The 15367-nt window shown below is 40.2% G+C and overlaps 1 protein-coding gene across 2 annotated transcripts in view; it reads right to left on the reverse strand.

Moving 5' to 3' along the window:
• b4galnt3b (beta-1,4-N-acetyl-galactosaminyl transferase 3b) overlaps window positions 1–15095 on the reverse strand; it is a 20461-nt gene extending 5366 nt beyond the window's left edge. The window contains exons 1-18 of one of the 2 annotated variants that reach the window (XM_029434799.1): window positions 14655–15095; window positions 10403–10452; window positions 10205–10288; window positions 8228–8323; window positions 7750–7840; window positions 7539–7639; window positions 7372–7439; window positions 5810–5888; window positions 5578–5644; window positions 5215–5349; window positions 4944–5053; window positions 3820–3920; window positions 3465–3532; window positions 2175–3387; window positions 1444–1700; window positions 486–639; window positions 308–380; window positions 36–189 (exon numbers count right to left, since the gene is read on the reverse strand). In XM_029434799.1, coding sequence (XP_029290659.1) covers window positions 36–189; window positions 308–380; window positions 486–639; window positions 1444–1700; window positions 2175–3387; window positions 3465–3532; window positions 3820–3920; window positions 4944–5053; window positions 5215–5349; window positions 5578–5644; window positions 5810–5888; window positions 7372–7439; window positions 7539–7639; window positions 7750–7840; window positions 8228–8323; window positions 10205–10288; window positions 10403–10452; window positions 14655–14790 — 3037 coding nt within the window. In that variant the 5' untranslated portion in view covers window positions 14791–15095. The remainder of the gene's footprint in view (window positions 1–35; window positions 190–307; window positions 381–485; window positions 640–1443; window positions 1701–2174; window positions 3388–3464; window positions 3533–3819; window positions 3921–4943; window positions 5054–5214; window positions 5350–5577; window positions 5645–5809; window positions 5889–7371; window positions 7440–7538; window positions 7640–7749; window positions 7841–8227; window positions 8324–10204; window positions 10289–10402; window positions 10453–14654) is intronic. The other variant, XM_029434800.1, reaches the window with a different exon arrangement.
• Between the last annotated feature and the right edge of the window lie 272 nt (window positions 15096–15367).

Here is a 15367-nt window from a genome sequence, read left to right on the forward strand (position 1 = left end):
CATGGTCACATAAAAGAAATTAAATAAAGATCTACCTCTGGCATCTAATGGCGTAGCCCCGCAGTCCAGTCTCAACACTATTGGAGTAAAGGCCATGTGTCCCTCCACACAGTGCTTCCTGATAGTGTCGATGATGGAGGGAGGGAAGTGAATGTGGAGGTCACAAAGAAACACAATGCTGTGGTCATCCTGAAGGGAGAATGAGAAAAGAAAGATATAAAAAATATTTTCTTCGTTTTTATTGTCTACTTACACATCTGTTGCTTAATCGTAACGCTTTATTGCAGACTCATGTTGCAATACTCACATTTATAAGGTTGATACCCGCTTGCAGACCAGCAGAGCGCTCAAAGTTTCCGTCTAGCTTCACATACTGGTACCTGATCAATTCCAAATGGCATAATTATAAGATATACTACATATCCTGTGTGATGAGCTTTAATACTTTAAGATTCAGTGTAAAAGTGAAGCAAACACACACATACCTCGGGAGTGAGGATTTCTGGAGAGCCTTCCTCACGTCGATGTCAGTGCTGTTGTAGTCAGCGATGATGAGATTGAAGTTGGGGTCTCTGGTTTCTCTGAACAGTTGTTCCATGTCTGCAATCAATTGCTGCACCCACCGAGCCTGGTTTTTCACTGAGAATCAAACAGACAAATGGTCATTATATAGTATAAATAGACAAAAGGGGAGAAACGCATGAAAGAAAATTAACTGTCACACGCTCAAAAATAAAATAAAATGATATTGTTATGTTACTATTGTCAAATAATACATCTGATGAAGACAAAATGTAGAAACTCATTGTTGTACTTAATTCATCTTTTTTTGGGGAGCATTAAATCAGTGTGCAGACACATTCCTTCCTTGACCATATTTCATTACTGAAGTAAATAAAGGCCTCTGTGTATTATTATTTAAGCCTCAGATTCGCATTATCAATGTATAAGTTTGAATTCAACAGTCCTGCTATTACATGATGTATTCTCCAGGGAGCAAACCAGTAACCTTTCCTTTTTGACATTCCGCTTTTAAGATCCTCTCCCATAAGGACTGTCCTTATTCCTGCACATTTAAGAGACTAGCTTCTATGGATCCTTCCTAAAAAAGTGTTTTTGAAAAGGTACACTGAGATTTGAGTTTTTATACAGCTTTGAATCGGACACTGATGGCTATATAATGGGATAAAAAACATATATTGGAGGCCTTTGTTTCTTTGAGTAATGAAATATTGACAAGGATTCTGTGGTTGGGACATGCATGTTAATAGCAATAATACACCTTCTACAAGAGATTATAAAGAGTAAATGCGGACATATTGAGTTCCTTTGTCATCAAATATGGTGAAATGTAACACCTTGATGATGAATGTTTGATAGGACAAGCACAGGACAAAGGAACAGAAGGAGTTGGTGAATGAGAAAGGTCAAAGGTGGATTTACCCGGTACTATGAAGTGAACGGTGGCTTCTGGATTCCAGCGGAAGCCCACCGGGTTACAAAGCACCAGCTGAGGTTCCGGTCGTTGGTAACTGAAGTTCTTGCGTTGCCTGCTGTGGCGAATCAGACTGTAGATGTAGTACGACAGGCGCAGCACCTGGCTGTTCTTATCTTTCAGCTCCAGCTCCACAAGGTAGCGGCTGCCCTGGACCTCATCCATGCGCTTCACCACGTTAACCACACGCACCAACGTGAACTGCCTTTAAGGACAGAGAGAATTAAGAAACAACATGGTGAATTGTAATTTCAATCTATACATGATTTGAATTGTATACGTACAGTATATTGTATATATGTGACATAGTTGTCAGTGGTTCCCAACCTATGGGTCGGGCCCCACCATGAAGTCACAAGATGATAATAAGATTGAAGACGGTTGTAAGATAATAAACAGGAAAGGAGTTAAGAAACAACATGTAGTATTTCTGCTACAGAACTTATTTTCTAAGGCTTTTCGTGTCTTTTCTACTGAAATACTGGATTTCACAGTTCGCAGACAAAATGTTTTATCACGCAGAAGTTAGGGAACAGAGAATTACGTTCTACTTTTTACTGATGTTAGGTCTCTAATTGTGGGAAAAAACTCATTAAAATGAGGCTGAATTCTGCTATAAATGCATCTCCTGATTCAGGTGATGCTCAGTCACGGCTGCATATTAAAATACAGTACTTACCCATGGTGCTTTTTGTTGAGTTGGTTCATGAAAGCCTCAACCATGGACAGAACCTCACTGGAGTGGAGAAGCACGTTGCCTGAGATGTTGCAGTGCAGGTCGATCCAATCTGAACGCTGTGCCTGAAGGTCCAGGTGGCTGATCTGGAAGGTCTGGCTCCAGTTGACCTCAGTGTCAAACACCGGCTCAGGGGTAATGTCCTCATCAGCCGCACCTTCAAAGTCTCCCTCTTGGCCCAACAGAGAGTCTCTCCGGATCACAGACCTGTTAGGAACCTCGTCTTCCTCCCCTCCTTTGTCCTCCACTTCTTTCGTAACTGACTGCTCTTTGTCCATTTTACCTTTAGCGATCATCTTTGCTCTGTAGATTCTATTTTCTCGATCCTGTTGAAGCGTTTTCATCTCTATATCCTTATCCCTGATGGATCTTCTGGTATCTGTGTCCCTCTGATTTAGCCTTACTACAGGGCGGTCCATGTCTCTCTTGGTAGTGGTGGTAAAACGCTTGTTGGCAGCTGGCTGGAGATCAATTTGTCTGATTATAAACTTCTGCTGCTTGGTCACTGTGTCTTTTTCAGGCAGAGGAGCATCCCTCTCTAAGGGATGAAGCTTTGAGTCTTTGCGACTCTGTTTTTGGGTATTGTTCATTTTACGTGACCTCTGGATCTGATGCGGTTTGAAATTGAGTTGCTCTGACGGGACTGCTGGTTGTGCCTTTGCTTTAAGCTGCTGTCTATATCCTGGTATCAGTAGATTTGTCTGTCCTGGTCTCCCAGTGGCCTCTACTGATTTGGGCTTCAGTCTCTTTGCCAGTCTTAATTTCGCTTTTGGTTTTATCTGTGCTGCTTTTTTAACCCCACCCTGTAGCTTTAGCTCTGTCCGGTTCTGTTTTGAGGCTTGTGTTGATTGGAGAGGCTCAGCTGGTTTCTGTGGTTTTGGCTGTGGAAAACTGTATTTCCCTTGCTTCTTCTGCAACTCATCTATGTGCAGTCTTGTGTCAGAGGTGTTCTTCAGCATGTTGTTAGTGTCTTGCATGTCTAAAGAGAAGAGTTTGCGCTTTCGTCTCTTAGCATAATCATCATAATCATCACCATAGTCTGGAAAAAGTGCGTTATCCACCTTGTTCGGCCTTGCCTCCTTTTCTCTTTGATAGGCTTCATTGTCAAACTCATCCTTCTCTACTAGCACTGATTTTCTCCTCTGGAAACCAAAATCTAACAGAAAAGGAGAGTGTTACAAAACAAGTAACTTCTTTTTATTTTATTTGAAAGAAAAGTAAAGTACAAAATACCTTGTCCTGTGTTTCCTGTTTCCTGCATATCAGGACGGTCTAGCCTCATGTATCTAGAGAAACCGAACCTGAAGACAAAACACACCATAATGCAAATATTCAGAAGAAGTTAATTAGCCTGATGTTAAGTTAAGATCACAAATTAGTTTTCACATGAAAAAATAACATTTTCATCTTCTGCTGTGAAAAGATTCTGAGTAGATTGAGGGCTACAGCTCCCTCTGTTGATGACACTGTAAACCTACTTCTAATTCTACTCTGTCCTACTGTATGCATTTTCATTTAGCATAGAATGTAACATTAAGCGGTACTACATATGGATCTATAATGAATCTGTTCATCCCCGGTGTCTTACATCTTCATGTAGTAAGGGCTTTCGGGGTAGAAGCAGCTGTTCTCTGTCTCCATGTGTGTAAGTCGGGTGTAGTCATTGGGGTAGATGTAGGACATGTGGACCTGGGGAGATGAAATAAAAAAGACATGCTGTTAAAGCTACGAGTCAACATGGATCAAACAGGTGTGTGCAGAGTTGAGATAATACCAAGAGCATCATGTGTGTTTTTAGTTTTTTCAGATTTTAGAATTGATGTGACGTTAAGTGGATATTCAAATAATTTCCACGCTAAAATAGTTTGATCTTTTGGATATGAACTAATTAGCTTTCTTGCAGAGATAAGAAGGTCAACACCCCTCTCATATGTGGTTGTTACATATAAAGCTGCAGCTACAGCCTACTAGCTTCACATAAAAGCTGTGTCTCAATCCTTTGAGAGCTGCATTTAAAGGCTGTCCTATGATGAAAGGCTCCGTCAAATGCAACTTTTTTTCTTGGATTTGAAGGATCCAATGCCTGGATGGTTCGCGACCAAACATACCAGTAACAACAGCCATGGAGGATACCAGCTAGCCTGGCTCTGTCCAAAGGTTAAACAATCTTCTAAAGATCATTAATTAATTAATGTTATATATATATTATTGTTTATGAGTACAAAAACAACATGTTTCGTTTTACGGGGTTATGTGCAGGACTATTTCTTGACTGGGCAGCAACTTCCTGGATACTTGTTGTCACTAGGAGGTTGCTGGGCAACCAGCAGAGACTTCAGGAAGTCAGCACAAAGTGACAAATAATTAGATTGAGGTTGTAGCAGCAACTGAGAGACGTCAGAGGCCGTGCTGCTAAATATTTGTTTTCTAATGGGTGCAGCATGCGCTGATTCCCTGTAAAAATGGTCCCTACAGGGCATTATGTACTGCCATCATTTAGATTTCTGAAATAGGCAACGCTGCACAGCATAACAGGAACAGATTGTAAAACAAAATAAGAGAGGGCTATGACAGACACTCTGGAGCAGCATGAACAAGAGAAATTGTTTCCTCGTGGCTTTCCCAACACTGCATTCAAGGACTTTTATGTGTGAATAATAAGCTCTGAAAAATAATGTGGGAGTGAAATAAAAAATCTTTATAAATACATACAAACTGCAGTCCTTGGTAGCGGAGGAGAGGAAAGTCTTTTATTAAGTAGCTGGGTTTATACGAGCAGTCAGGCAGGACACCTTGTAGGAACTTGTTGTTTATCAAAGGCACTGCAAACAAACAGAACACACAGAGTTCAGATAAGATTACTTTCTATTGAGTGGGAGGATATATGTTGCAAAATACTTGCAATAGAAGGAAGGAAATGGAAGATGAGGTGATTTATCTGCTTTGTGGCCAAGAAATAGAGCAACAGAGAGAAGTCTCCTACCTTGGTAGAGAGTGTCTCGCGGGTCTTTCCTCAGCATGTCTGCTGCGGCATTCTGCTGTTTTGTTGGGGTGTGCGGGTGGCTTGCAGCAGTCTGTGGTATGTGGGCTACTTCACTCATTAACAAGGCAGATTCATCTGTGGGACGAAGTCACAGGAGATTAGAATAAGTGATTTATTTATGGTGCAACAATACTGACATGATATGCATGTTTGAGCATGCTTACAGTAAAATAAAGGCAAACCGTTTTAGATTCTGAGACACTGTGTACTGGAGATTTACCTTGACCTCTAGACTAACACAGATTCACTGAGTGATGTACTTTTTCAACAGCAGGAATGATGTTTAGGTACTTTTGTACTTACTAACATAGAGGGAGATGTGATTGGATTCAATAACCTTGAACCGAGAGCCTTGGTCCAGGAGCTGCCACTGTGTGAAAACCAACACAAAGAACTGCATGTCTCTTCCACTTTATTACTCACATTGAACATGAAAATGAGCACAGACCTGACATGAGAGTTGGAACCAACTAAATAAGACAAAGAAAGAAGAAGGAGGGGACATTTTCTATGACTGCTGAGTCCAACTACTTACTGCCACCTCCACGTGGTCAGTCCCTCTGTCGTTTTGCTTGTGGATGACTTCAAAAAAGTACCTCCGTTGAGCAGACAGCCTGTCAGACAGTAAAAGTTCATACTCATTACATATTATAGTCACATCAGACACAACCTAAACTGTTCTTCAAAGAAATACAATAATGTGGCTTTAAGTGCAGGATCTATTTAGGCCTGGGTTGGCTTTGCTGCTCTTCCATTTTTTTACCTGTTAAGAGTTTTTTGGGGGAATGTTTCCTAATTTGAATCAAGGGCCCTAGGACATGCTGTACATATTGTAGAGCCCCTTGAGGCACATTTGTGATTTGCGTGGGCTGTGTCAATAAAATTGATGCAGCAGCTCCTATGGTCAGATAAACATCTGTGCATCAGTCTCTTTCCTCTGATGCCTCTTGAGGCTGATCAAGCAGATATTATATATATATATATATATATATATATATATATATATATATATATATATATATATTTTTTTTTTAATTAGGTTAATTTTAGGTACTACACTTTGTTTTCTCTGAATATATTTCTGCAAACTTTTGCTCCTCTCATTGAAACTGACACTACTGGAAAGATATGTATGTAAACAGTATGGCCTAATTTTTATTATTTCAGGTTACTTTGTTTTATTTATTTAGCTGCACACTTTGCAATTTTATTGCTGTTGAAGATGCATTTGTCTGACTTTTCTGTGTGTGTGGGTGTGTGTGTGTGTGTGTGTGTGTGTGTGTGTGTGTGGGTGTGTGTGTGTGTGTGTGTGGGTGTGTGTGTGTGTGTGTGTGTGTGTGTGTGTGTGTGTGTGTGTGTGTGTGTGTACTGCTAAACATTTTCGCTTATTCTTCCACACAACTGGTCTACATTATCTAGCCTACTAAATTTCCTTCTCAGTTTCAGTAATATACACCTACACAACGTGACAAAACCTTCCAGGATGTTAGCAATATTACTAGAAATGGTCGTCTAATCTTTTTCAGCAGCAGTGTCATAACATGTTGAGCTTTTACCGCATCAACATCTCTAGGTTGAATTCCCAGAAGTGCATATACATTTTTACATAGAAATGCTGATGCTTGGGTTCTTAGGTTAGATACGCTTATGTTTAGGCATTGGTTTATGTGATTGAATAGGAACTGCAATTTAATTTTGCACTTCTACAAAAAAGTAGGGGACTTGCAAGAGAAAGATTTGAAAAAGTTAAAAATAAAAATATTACATTTATTTTTGCTTTATTTAGGACGGTTTGGGTTATTTCTTACTGATAGAATTCAGTCTGTGTTGTTTTATATGTTCTCTTCTAATGGGTTTTAAGTGGAAGGGTAACAAAGGACAAATGTGACATCCCATATATCGGTGCACCAATCAGAATCTCAACAACACTATTATTTATGTTACCACTGTCAGTTAAATCTGACCAACACAGTCCTAACGTAGCATTACATTTATGTTAATTAAGATTTCAATGGGGCTCAAACAACTGAGATTTGCAGTCAGGCGAATAGTCATCACATTGTTCATGTAATCTTTTGATTTAACAATAAAACTCACCAAACTGGTTTGGAGGTCTGACTGGCATACTTTTTAAACTCTCCCGGGGCTGTCCATTCTGTGCCCGTCTAAAAAAAGAAAAAGCCCACATGCAAATAAGTATTACAGACAGTAAGAGGTTTGAGGAAATGACCTCTGCTGCTTGAGAAATTGACAGATGTGCATACCTTTCCAACCCATGTCAATGACTGCAAGTTAAAGGGAGAGTCATCTGTGCTGAGCCACAACTCAGAGTTGTCATCAGAACTTAAAGCAAACACAAACTCTCCTGAGAGACAAGGAGATAAAGAGACTGATTAAGGAAGAGATAGAGGGAGATGTGTTGCATGCATGTACTCAGTGTGCTAACAGACAGGAACTAGATGAAAAAGTATGTACCGTCAGTATATGGATGTAGATAACCAAATATCCTGAGCCCATAGTTGGTCCACTGAGGAGAGACGGCCAGCTTCTGCACTGTAGTCCTGGACTGAAAGAGAAGAGTGAAGAAAGGGAAACACCAAGAATCAGCCTTGATGTTTACTCAAAGTGAGACTACATCTTGAGTCCAGGGACATGAGGATCTAGCATGTGGATGTAGAATGCACCTCTGAGTGAAAACAACCATGTGTGTGTGTGTGTGTGTGTGTGTGTGTGTGTGTGTGTGTGTGTGTGTGTGTGTGTGTGTGTGTGTGAATGCCCGGCCAAGATGTCATGGCACGCAATCCAACAGTTGCTAAGATATTTCCGTCTGGAACAAAGTGTTGGACCGACCAACGTTACTATCTCTAGAGTCATGTTGCTAGCGTGGCTTAGAAAGTAAATTATTATATAAACATAAATAGAAATGAACTCAGAAGATAAGGGTTTGACTCACATGAGGATACAGCGGATAGTGCAGGTTCTTGCAGAGGTCAGCTGTAGAACTGCCACACCAGTCCTCAAAAACGTGCAGATTGGCCTGTCCCTTATACTGCAGGAAGTACACAGAGAGTGAGGACGATGATGGGAACACACTGGTGTATTGTGTTGCAGTCAGCCAGCAGTGGGACAATTAACTATGTGGCCTCAGTACTTGGCAAACTAAAACCAACAAATACAGACTTCCTTAGATGCCACTTGACAATACAATGACAGGCTTACTTGTTTCAACTGTCACCCGGTTCCTACTATCCACCCCACTTCCTGTGTACAGACAAGTCTTATTAAAAGTGTCGGTTCACCCAAATGATAAAACTTTACCCCTCTCTTGGCATATAACTATGCAGATTGTTTTGGTTTTATTTATTTGCTCAGGTTTTATAAATACCCGACTCCAAGACTTCTGGCTCCACTCCAACTGTGTGGAGTTGAATTTCGTCTGTGGTGCTCAAAGCATGATCAAATTACATTTTCACAGAAACCAATTCATCTGGAATAATCCACAAATTGTGATGGATTTCCTAGTTATTCTTCCGTGTTTTGAACACCAGAACATCTAATATATATTTCACAATCCTAAAATCCTAAAACAAAACTATTTACATAGCTGGAAACAACAGGTAAGGTATTTGGGTAAGATGATCCTTTAGGTAAGATATATCTATACACAGTTAGAAGGGTGGATCACAGGAATTGTGTGACAATGGAGAATGTTGTTGAATTTTAGCAGAATTCCAAATGTCCCGTAAACATAAACCTCTGGGACATCTGCCAAAGACGCCATGTTATCTGATCTTTGTGTGCTGATTGCGGCAGATTCAGAATGATGCAGGTTAGAGCCAATGCCTCAGTATTACAGGTACAGCAGTTATTCAAATTTCATTCGTGGTCAAGCTAAATGCTTTGCTGAATGTAATCTCTGAGGTTAGGCTGTAAAATAACGACCTCACAGGCTCAGTGCTGTATGTAATCATTTAACAGCCTTATTGTTTTCATGTCTGTAATGAAAAGCCACTTTACTGATAAGCTGATGAGCTCCTTTGCCGTCAAGCTCAAACTTATTTTACTTCCTCCAAGGCTCTGCTGCACCTTTTTCTCGTTCCTTTCCTTCCAATAAGTAGAGTGCTAAATCTGTGAAAGGAATTTCAGCTTTTCCTTGATTTAAGTGATTGTAAATTGAATATCTTTGGGTTTTGGAGGGTTATTTGAAAGAAAAAAACAATACATTTGAAGACGTCACCTTGGACTTTAGGAAACTGTATTTTCCCTACTTTCTTAAAGAGAAAAGAAAATAATTTATAGATTAAATTAAAAAGATGGTAATGCGTGTTTTTAGATATTTCAATAAATTAAATACCCGCAAAATTTAACTATTTTATCACGTTGGTGAGAAAATTAATTCAATTGAATATTCCCATAAAATCTTATTTTTTTTTATAGATATTACAGGGACAACTATCCTGAAATTAACAGTATAAACAAATCAGACAGTTGACAAAAGGTATGTGTATGATCATAACGCCCAACCCTGTTTGACTACATCCCTTTGAATGTTATGTATCAACAGGTTTGCCAAGTACATAAACTATTTCGTATTGTGATTACTGGGACTATGAAAACACTAATGCAAGTTTGCTTACACTGGTCTGCAGAGCCAGACACAGCAACAGCTTCCCCCAAACATGAAACATGAGGTGCAAGCAACTGGCCAAAGCACAGCGCAGCTCAATATAGTGGAAACATGATGACAGAGCAATGGAAGCTGCAGAAGTAGACTCTGCTGCAGGAAACATACTCAACACAGAGGCAAATTAGCTGAGGTGGGAGGGAATTGGGCAGGCCTGGGCAGGTTATTCAGAGTTCGAAAGAGGAGAGACAGAGCAACACTCACACGCACACACGCACCCACACACACACACACACACACACACACCTCTGGTTTCCAGGTTTGTGGAGTGTAGCTGGACCTCCAAGCGGCTGAATCTTCCACAGAGTCTGGTTGATGGTCCCTTTTGACCTGGAAAACACACTTATTAACTTGAGCTTGTTTTCCTCTACCCCTCCCTGCAAACACACACCCTTGCATCACCACATTTTCTATTACCACTTCTTTTTCCATGTCCAGACTTACCCTTTCATCAAACATGGGTCTCCTCCTGCTGCTGCCGTCAGAATTCATACCTGAGGAAATTCGTGAAAAAAATCAGCTGACAAATGATTGCATCGACTGTGCACACATGGGCAACACTGTGACAAGGTCTCTTCTGCTGATTTGAAAGAAATGTGTGATTTTCACACAAAATGTATTCTAATCCAGAAACAGAGTCTGGCTCAATCTGCTTTGCATAGTTGGTGGGGTAGGAACATCAGCTAATTTACAGAGCGAGAGTGTGTTGAGAGGGGGATGCACACATATACACGTACGAATGACAAACTCTTGTAATAGTTAGGCCGAAACTCAAACAGTGCTGCTGAAAATAACACAGCAACAACAATAGCACAGACAAACTGCAACCACAGAAAAACAACCACGTCTGCAAATGACTTAAATTATGTGGGCCCTCCCATCACATCCAATATCATAAATCTAATTAGCTCCTACTTCAGGTGTTACTGGATTTTCAAAAAGATTTTAATGCATGCTTTTTCATCCATTTCTTGTGAGCTTGTGTTGCACTAACAATGGAGCCCAGTGTCCTAAACGGTGTCCCACCCATCCACTCCCTGTTCCAATTCAATGCTTATGACCACTGAATGTAACTCATCTTACTCACAGCCTTCCTTGAGCTGCTATGCAGGTTCAGAATTATTATTCCTTCTAACTTCTTCTGTCATCTTTAAAATGATAGGGCGGTGTGCATGGTAAAGGAGGACATCAGTGTTTGTTTTTAATGTGCTTGTGGTGTCAGTGAGGGACTTGGAGTCTGTCATTATAACTAGGGTGGAGATCTCCAAACACCCACCCTTGAGAAATGTGGGCCAATTTTGGCAACACACGTAATTCTAGAGTGGCGGTTATGAAAAGCAAGAGAGGAATATTTTTATCTCCATCTGCACTCTATTTAGCCTTCTGCTGTTGCCTTTGTGTCACAATATTCAACACAACACTGAATATGCATTTGTTAAATCTTCAGTTTTTGCTGTTTTGGTGCTGTTTTATGAAATTCAACGACTCAAAGGTGAAATGTAAAATAGGGTTTACAGACTTTCAGCCTTCATACAGGGCACACTAATTACATCTTTAAGAGACTGGAGGTTTTTCATGTGGCTATTGTATTAATGTGACTTCTTGGTCTGTCCGTTTTGGAGATTATATTCTAGATTTAGCACAGTTACTCTCCTAACGCAGCCAAATGAATGTTTCTACTGGACAATTTGTTAGAGTTTAAATGATTTTAAACACTGTTGTACTTGTATGTAGATTTCAGGTGGGAGTCTATGCAATACATACAGTTAAGGCAGTGAAATATGCATTTACACAGTCAAACATATAGATACTAGTTATGCAGGAAGTACCATACTGCAGACAGTGTAATGGACACATTAGAGCTCAACTACAACTGTTTTTTCTATACCAAAGGATTATTTTTTTAAATGTGGGAGAGATGGCCATTAGAGAGGATCACCACACCCCGCTCACACAGGCAGCTTTTTTTTTTCCATTGGGACATTTATTAACTGCAGCACTTCATACGTAATCTATGTTCTTAAGTGCCTGTGTGACCTACATGTGGGAAAAACAAGCCGTCCCTTAAAAGACCCATGTATGCAGAGCTGAGCCTGAGAGCACTCGTGTGGTATTGACAGTCTTAATCATCGACAGTTTTCTTCTCTGCTGTTTGAAGGTGATGAAGATGTGCCTGCTCTGGTGCACAGGAGGAAACCCTGAACAATAAGCAGTCGGTTTATTCATTTGGACACACTAAGGCCAAGAGGTTATTTAATAAAAAACTGTGAACTTTGTTCTTTTTTAGATACTCTGAAGGGCCCTATACTGTAGTTTTATGATGACATGGGCGGATGTATTTACTGTCATCTCTTGGATGCTCCTTTTTAGTGTTTGTCTTATTGCTATATAAAAGGTTACCACATGATGATTGTAGGAGACTGATGAGTCTCCACAAGGTACAGTAGAACAATGACTTAAAGTATTTAGTGAGTCAAATATGAACAGTAACTCTTAATGCCAAGTATTTTTGGTTATCATGAACATGATGAGGAAACTGGATCGTTTGACTATCTTGTTTAAACATTTGTTAACATGTATAAAGACTTGGAGCTTAATGAATAGCCCATATTTAATCATGGCGTGTATGTAAATATGTCATTATACTTCAGGGTGTCTTGAGAAAGATCTGTTGACCGAATCACCATACTATATGTAACCCAGACAGCTTTTTCTTGTTTACATGTGATGTTTTGGAGTGACAAGTATTTTAAAATGGCTGCTTTATAATCAACAAACAGCCATTGTCCTAAGCTACATTTTCATCTAAAAGTCCTGTCATTTTAAATTACATAACAGCATTTTCAAAAGTTTTGACAAAATACAAATATGGCCGTGTTTTTACAAACAAGCTTAAGAAGTACAGACTGTACTGTATGTAAAATAAATATCTAAAATGTAATCTAATAAGGAGGACAGCTGTGTAATAATGTACAGGAGTTTTGTAAGATGTTGTTGAGCAATGCAAATGACCAAAACTGTGTACTGCTGTCTGCCACAGGAGTCGTATGATCGCAACAGCTTCCCTGTGTCGAGAATCCCTTTTAATCATAATCACTTCAACAAGCTTGCGATAATTTAATTTAATTTAATTAATGATCTCATAATTTAATGAGAGAAATAACTGCAGTTACATGGAATCACCTAAGTTGTGTGTCTGACATTCTTCTTTACATACCTGTGTAGTGCCTGTGTCTTAGTATGATTGTCGAACTTAAAGAAGGCCTGAGGGCCGAAACGTCATCTGAATAAAAGAGAAATGCATATGGAGCCAGTGTGCGCCTATAATTAGACAAAAGATTATTGTGACATCAAACTAGCTTTCCTGCTTGATAAACACAAAAATACTTCAGATTAACTGTTTGACACCTTTATCACTACAAACACCTGGAACAATGCTGACAGTATGTTCTTATGTATCCAATACTACATGCCATTCTTTGATTACACATTTAGATCTTCACGTTGCCTTCAGCTCTGTTCGAAGGCTATATGGGTCCTTCCTTCGACAGAAGTCCCACTGTGTCGAGGGGGATACAGCCCAGGAATGTGTAGATCGGCAAGCCCTGTAATGTAGGTCTGAGGCATGTGTTTACACGTCAGGGTTTGTTGAAAGTGTGTGTTTCATGTTGTTACTGTGCTCTTGTGGGCAGACACCAACCTGACTATTTTCACAGTTTTCATCTCCATCCATGCCAGGGGCGGTGACACCCTGATGTTATACTTGGGTGTGAGTGCAATGCAACAGATGGTAGCTGAGTAAATAAGGTAAAGGGCAGGAAGTTTGATTACCAAGTGTGAGACAAGACTTCCTTCTGAGTGTAAACCTGCAATCTGACCTCCCCCACTCTTCTTCTTGCTCTAAAAACACACACTGCTCCATCTCTGTAAATTGACCTGTTGTCTCACCTACTTTAGGCTCATGTTTCCTGTGCAAATGCGTCCAGCATGATTTAAGGATAGTAAAAGTAGATGTAAACCCTGTTAATCCTCACATAGAGACTTCTACAGAATATCTGTAGTACTCAACTTCATTGACCGTTAGCTAAACAGTGACAGTTATCTAAACATATTCTACTTTATGGCATTTTGCTTACATTGAATGAAAAGCCTAATACAACATTCCTGCAATAAATAGTCCCTTTGTGTAATTTCAAATAGTTAGTTAGAACTTTATTGTCTACATCATGGAACATTGTCTTCCCTACACAGCATTTTAAAAGTCTTGCTGTCAGAGAGGTGAGGTGATGATTCAGCTCTGTGTCATTTATGAAGCAGCAGTCTGATGAATGATGAACTGCATTTTATTGTAGGATGTTTTTTAAATGGGTGCTACTATATATACCAAATATCAGAAACAGCTTTGAAAATAATGCAGTCCTATTCAACATCACTATAAAAGTACAGCTTCAAAGATGAGCCAAGGGACCAAAAAATGATCAATAAATAGGAAGTTAGTGTTACTGCAGCCTGATACTTCTGCAAGCTTATTTCATGCTTATTTTGTTTACGTTCTCGCTTTTCATTGTTAGGCTGTTGTATCAGTTACAGGTTGTTTGTTAGATCCAAGCGCAGTCTAAATTATGCATTACTTTAACAAAAGTTTAAAGGACACTTGTTGAGTAAGACCTGTCGTAACCGGCAACCCACGACTTACTGGTATCATTGCTCCATGTGTTTGCAGCAACCATCTCATGGTAGACGGCCACAACTCCGACCAGAAGAATCGCCCCGAACAGAAGATATTTGCGATTGCGCCGCAGTTTCTTTACGGGGAAAAACGCCGCGAACATCTTGTCTCTCAGTCAAAAGCTCCTCCCGAGGTATTCATCGGCCGGGTCACCCGCTTTGTCATCAGGAGGGGACCGACCCCGCTGTGAGCCCGTCCGCCTGCCACCCACCGCAGCTCCCAGTCAGTGCGTACTACCGGCGCCCTGGATATCCCCAGTGCGCGCGGCCCCTGGTGGCTCTCATCCCGCGGAAAATCCCACCATGACCTGAGGTAGCCGGTAATCTACACTGAGCTCTCTCGATCATCAGAAACGTCCTGACCTAGTCCAACATTGCAATGCACACGACCCGCTCATGCAACGAAGTGAGCAATGAAATCTCACACCAGCATTTACACCTCGCAACTTCATGAGAGAAAAGACAGAAGATGATTGAAAAAATCGGAACAGAGACAGTTTTGCCTTCAAAGTAAAAGCATGATAATGTCACAGTGGCGAAACAATAAATCATTGATGCGGGCACGCGCACATAGCCATGATTAAATCTCTTCAGTTCACTGTATATTATCGATAACATGTATATGTTATTAAACTGTTTAGTAAACTGTTTTACACGTCAACATGTTTGTCACTCGGTGGT

Source organism: Cottoperca gobio, chromosome 6 (assembly GCF_900634415.1).
Source record: "Cottoperca gobio chromosome 6, fCotGob3.1, whole genome shotgun sequence".
In the NCBI taxonomy this organism is placed as follows: Eukaryota; Metazoa; Chordata; class Actinopteri; order Perciformes; family Bovichtidae; genus Cottoperca; species Cottoperca gobio.